Source organism: Egretta garzetta, unplaced genomic scaffold (assembly GCF_000687185.1).
Source record: "Egretta garzetta isolate BGI_Z169 unplaced genomic scaffold, ASM68718v1 scaffold733, whole genome shotgun sequence".
In the NCBI taxonomy this organism is placed as follows: Eukaryota; Metazoa; Chordata; class Aves; order Pelecaniformes; family Ardeidae; genus Egretta; species Egretta garzetta.
The window spans coordinates 143,162-144,384 of NW_009259186.1; the positions used below are offsets into that span (position 1 = coordinate 143,162).

At 55.5% G+C, this 1,223-nt stretch overlaps 1 protein-coding gene across 1 annotated transcript in view; it reads left to right on the forward strand.

The window, feature by feature from the left end:
* LOC104123449 (carboxypeptidase A2) overlaps positions 1–1,223 on the forward strand; it is a 9,382-nt gene that overhangs the window by 7,708 nt on the left and 451 nt on the right. Inside the window, 1 exon segment of the mRNA XM_009635700.2 lies at positions 438–522. Coding sequence (XP_009633995.1) covers positions 438–522 — 85 coding nt within the window.

Consider the following 1,223-nt stretch of genomic DNA (forward strand, 5'->3'; position numbering starts at 1 on the left):
CTCCAAGAAGAGCCTGGCTCTCTTGTCTCTGCAACCACCAATTATGCAGTGGAAGTGAGCCCTAAGCTGACCACCAGCTACTGGAAAATCTGTCTGCCTTGGGATTTTTTTCTGGCATCTCTTGAACCTTCTCTTGACCAGACGGTTGGTGACGTGAAACACTGGATGATCAGATATAGAACCTGCTATAATTTAATTCATGTGCAATGTCACCTCCCAAAAATCCTGTGGAAACTGTGAGTGCTGTCACTAGAATGAATGAGTAAGAAATGGATTCATTTGGCACTAGTTTATTGGGGGCAGGGTGTAAAAGATTGGAGATTTTGTGAAAGAATGTGGAGATTTACCTGAATGTGGATCAGGTTGATGAAATCATAACATTTAGTCTCATTAAGCAGGGCTACTTTCTGACTTATCCTTCGTCTTCTCCTCTCCAGGATGCCTTGGGAAGAGCTGCTGCCAATTCCATCCAGTCCCTGTATGGCACCACCTTTACAGTGGGGAGCATCTGCACTACTATCTGTGAGCATTTTGCTAGTCTGAGCTTTTATGGGCTGTCCCAGGGCAGTGGTCTCTGTCCTCCCCACAAGGTGTCTCTCTCTTGGAAGCAGTGGTGCTTCTGTAGAGTGACACCACCACTTGTTGGAGTGGAGTGTTCACATAAAACCCCCTAATACTTGTCCCTCACAAATATAAAAAGTAGAACAGATGACACCAAATCAGGTGAGAATATGGATCTGATGGAGGGGAGGAGGGCTCTGCAGAGGGACCTGGCCAGGCTGGATCCATGGGCCCAGCCCAGTTGGGTGAGGGGCAACAAGGCCAAGGGCCGGGTCCTGCCCTGGGGTCACCACAACCCCAGGCAGCGCTCCAGGCGTGGGGCAGAGGGGCTGGAAAGCTGCCCGGCGGAAAAGGCCCTGGGGGGGTTGGTCGAGAGGGGGCTGAGTATGAGCCAGCAGGGTGCCCAGGTGGCCAAGGGGGCCAGCGGCATCCTGGCTTGTCTCAGGAGTGGTGTGGCCAGCAGGAGCAGGGCAGGGACCGTGCCCCTGTGCTGGGCACTGGGGGGGCCGCCCCTCGAGTGCTGGGGTCAGGGTTGGGCCCCTCCCTCCCCGAAGGACCTGGGGGGGCTGGAGCGTGTCCAGAGAAGGGCAGTGGAGCTGGGGAGGGGTCTGGAGCCCCAGGCTGCTGGGGAGCGGCTGGGGGAGCTGGGGGGGTTCAGCCTG